Consider the following 1,764-nt stretch of genomic DNA (forward strand, 5'->3'; position numbering starts at 1 on the left):
CATACAATTTCTCAGATGATGGCCATCCTGTATAAGCCAGCAGCACTTGGGTCGGTAATATTCATGATTCGAAAAGCTATCTCAGGACATCATTAAACCAGCACCATGAAAGAAAGAAAGAAAGTGAGAAATTAAGAAGGAGAAATTGGGAATTTCATACCCATAAACCAGCATAACCAAATGATACCCACCAAACAACAGTTTAACATTCCTACAACTTTAAATCCCGGGAAAAAAAGGGTGTTTTACATGGATTACCTTAGAGAAAAATCTCTTACATCGGAAAGATCACTAACATCGGAATGTCTTTCTGTTTCTGTCATAAACATTGCTTCGTACAAGTACCTTGATATCCTTCTGAGCTCCTGATGCACTTCCACCATGGAAACGTTTTCCGTTTCTGTTGTATTCCTAGTTTCCAAAGACGATCTTATTATCCTTCTAAGCTCTTGAACCACTTCCTTCATGGTTGGTCTTTCCTCACCATCACGTTTGAGGCACCTTGAGGCAAGCACTGCAAAAGCCAACAATTGATCTGTCTTTCCCTTGCTCCAATTGCCAGCATCCAATTCCAGGCGAAGCAACTTATCTTCAATGAATGAAATGGCCAAATCAACGTTTGCAACTGTCGTGGATGTCAGAAAACGACTGCGCTTTCCAGTAAGCAGTTCAAGCAGTAGATGCCCGAAGCAATAGACGTCGCACTTTTCTGATACTTGGCCTCCAATGGCGTATTCAGGACTACAATAACCATTTGTGCCTTGAATCCTGTCCACAGTAAGTATTTCTTCTCCCAAGGGAATCGACATTGCCAGACCGAACTCAATTACCTTAGCAGAATAGTTCTCATTCAACAAAATATTTGAAGGCTGTAAGTCCATAAGCACGATAGGCTTGGCAGTGGCTGTATGCATGTAGGTGAGTGCATCTGCAACTTCCGTAGCGATTCTTAGACGGTCTTCCCAAGAAATTCTTCTCCTTGGGCCGGAGAGATCCGCATCATCAATGTACTGAACAAGGCTTCCATTGGAGACGAATTCGAAGACAAGCATGGGAAGTTCCGTCTCAAGGCAACACCCCAAGAGCTTCACCACGTTCTTATGCCTCATCTGTGATAACACGGTCATCTCGTTGAAAATTAGGTCACGCTGCCAAGAAGTACGATCACTGTTCAAGTTGAACTTCTTTATGAGAATGGTACGGCCAAGGTAGGTTCCCTTGTAATAATTTCCATCACCATAAGTATATTTCCAAAGTGGATTGGTGTTGCCAATGGCCTTTTCGAGCTCTGCTGCTGAGTACATCCGGATGGGATTCACTCTGCCACCACAAGAAGAGATGAATTCCTCCAGCATCCGCCCTCCGTTGTCTATGAAATTTCTCTCTTGTTTTGTTCTCATCTTCTTTACGGACAATTTCATCTCCCTAAATAACAAGGAAAATCAAAATAGCTTTTCATTCCATCTGTGTCTTATAGAAAATAAATATATAAAAGAGTCCGCAAGGGAGGAGGAGGAGATACATCTAGAACCCAACCCTTCTTTTATTTTTTTTTCGTTTCTTTGCCGTCTTCTACGCCTTTCCCTTGATGCGTCTCTCATCTCTGCACAGTATGCTCGGCTTTCCAACCAATTCTCTTGCAGTTTCCAGGAAATGTCTTCCGTCCCCTATCAGTCTTAGATGCTGATGATATCTGATTTCTTTATCAATTAAACTTTGAACTCAAACGAGCTTTCCTCTTCTCTTCGTCTCCCTTACTTCCGG

The 1,764-nt window shown here is 42.3% G+C and overlaps 1 protein-coding gene across 1 annotated transcript; it reads right to left on the reverse strand.

The window, feature by feature from the left end:
* Positions 1-254: 254 nt before the first annotated feature.
* On the reverse strand, positions 255-1,421 carry LOC131241972 (wall-associated receptor kinase-like 18). Its single transcript, XM_058240329.1, has one exon. The coding sequence runs from the start codon at positions 1,419-1,421 to the stop codon at positions 255-257; it is 1,167 nt and encodes a 388-aa protein (XP_058096312.1).
* Between the last annotated feature and the right edge of the window lie 343 nt (positions 1,422-1,764).

This window comes from Magnolia sinica, chromosome 4, assembly GCF_029962835.1.
Source record: "Magnolia sinica isolate HGM2019 chromosome 4, MsV1, whole genome shotgun sequence".
NCBI classification, from domain to species: domain Eukaryota; kingdom Viridiplantae; phylum Streptophyta; class Magnoliopsida; order Magnoliales; family Magnoliaceae; genus Magnolia; species Magnolia sinica.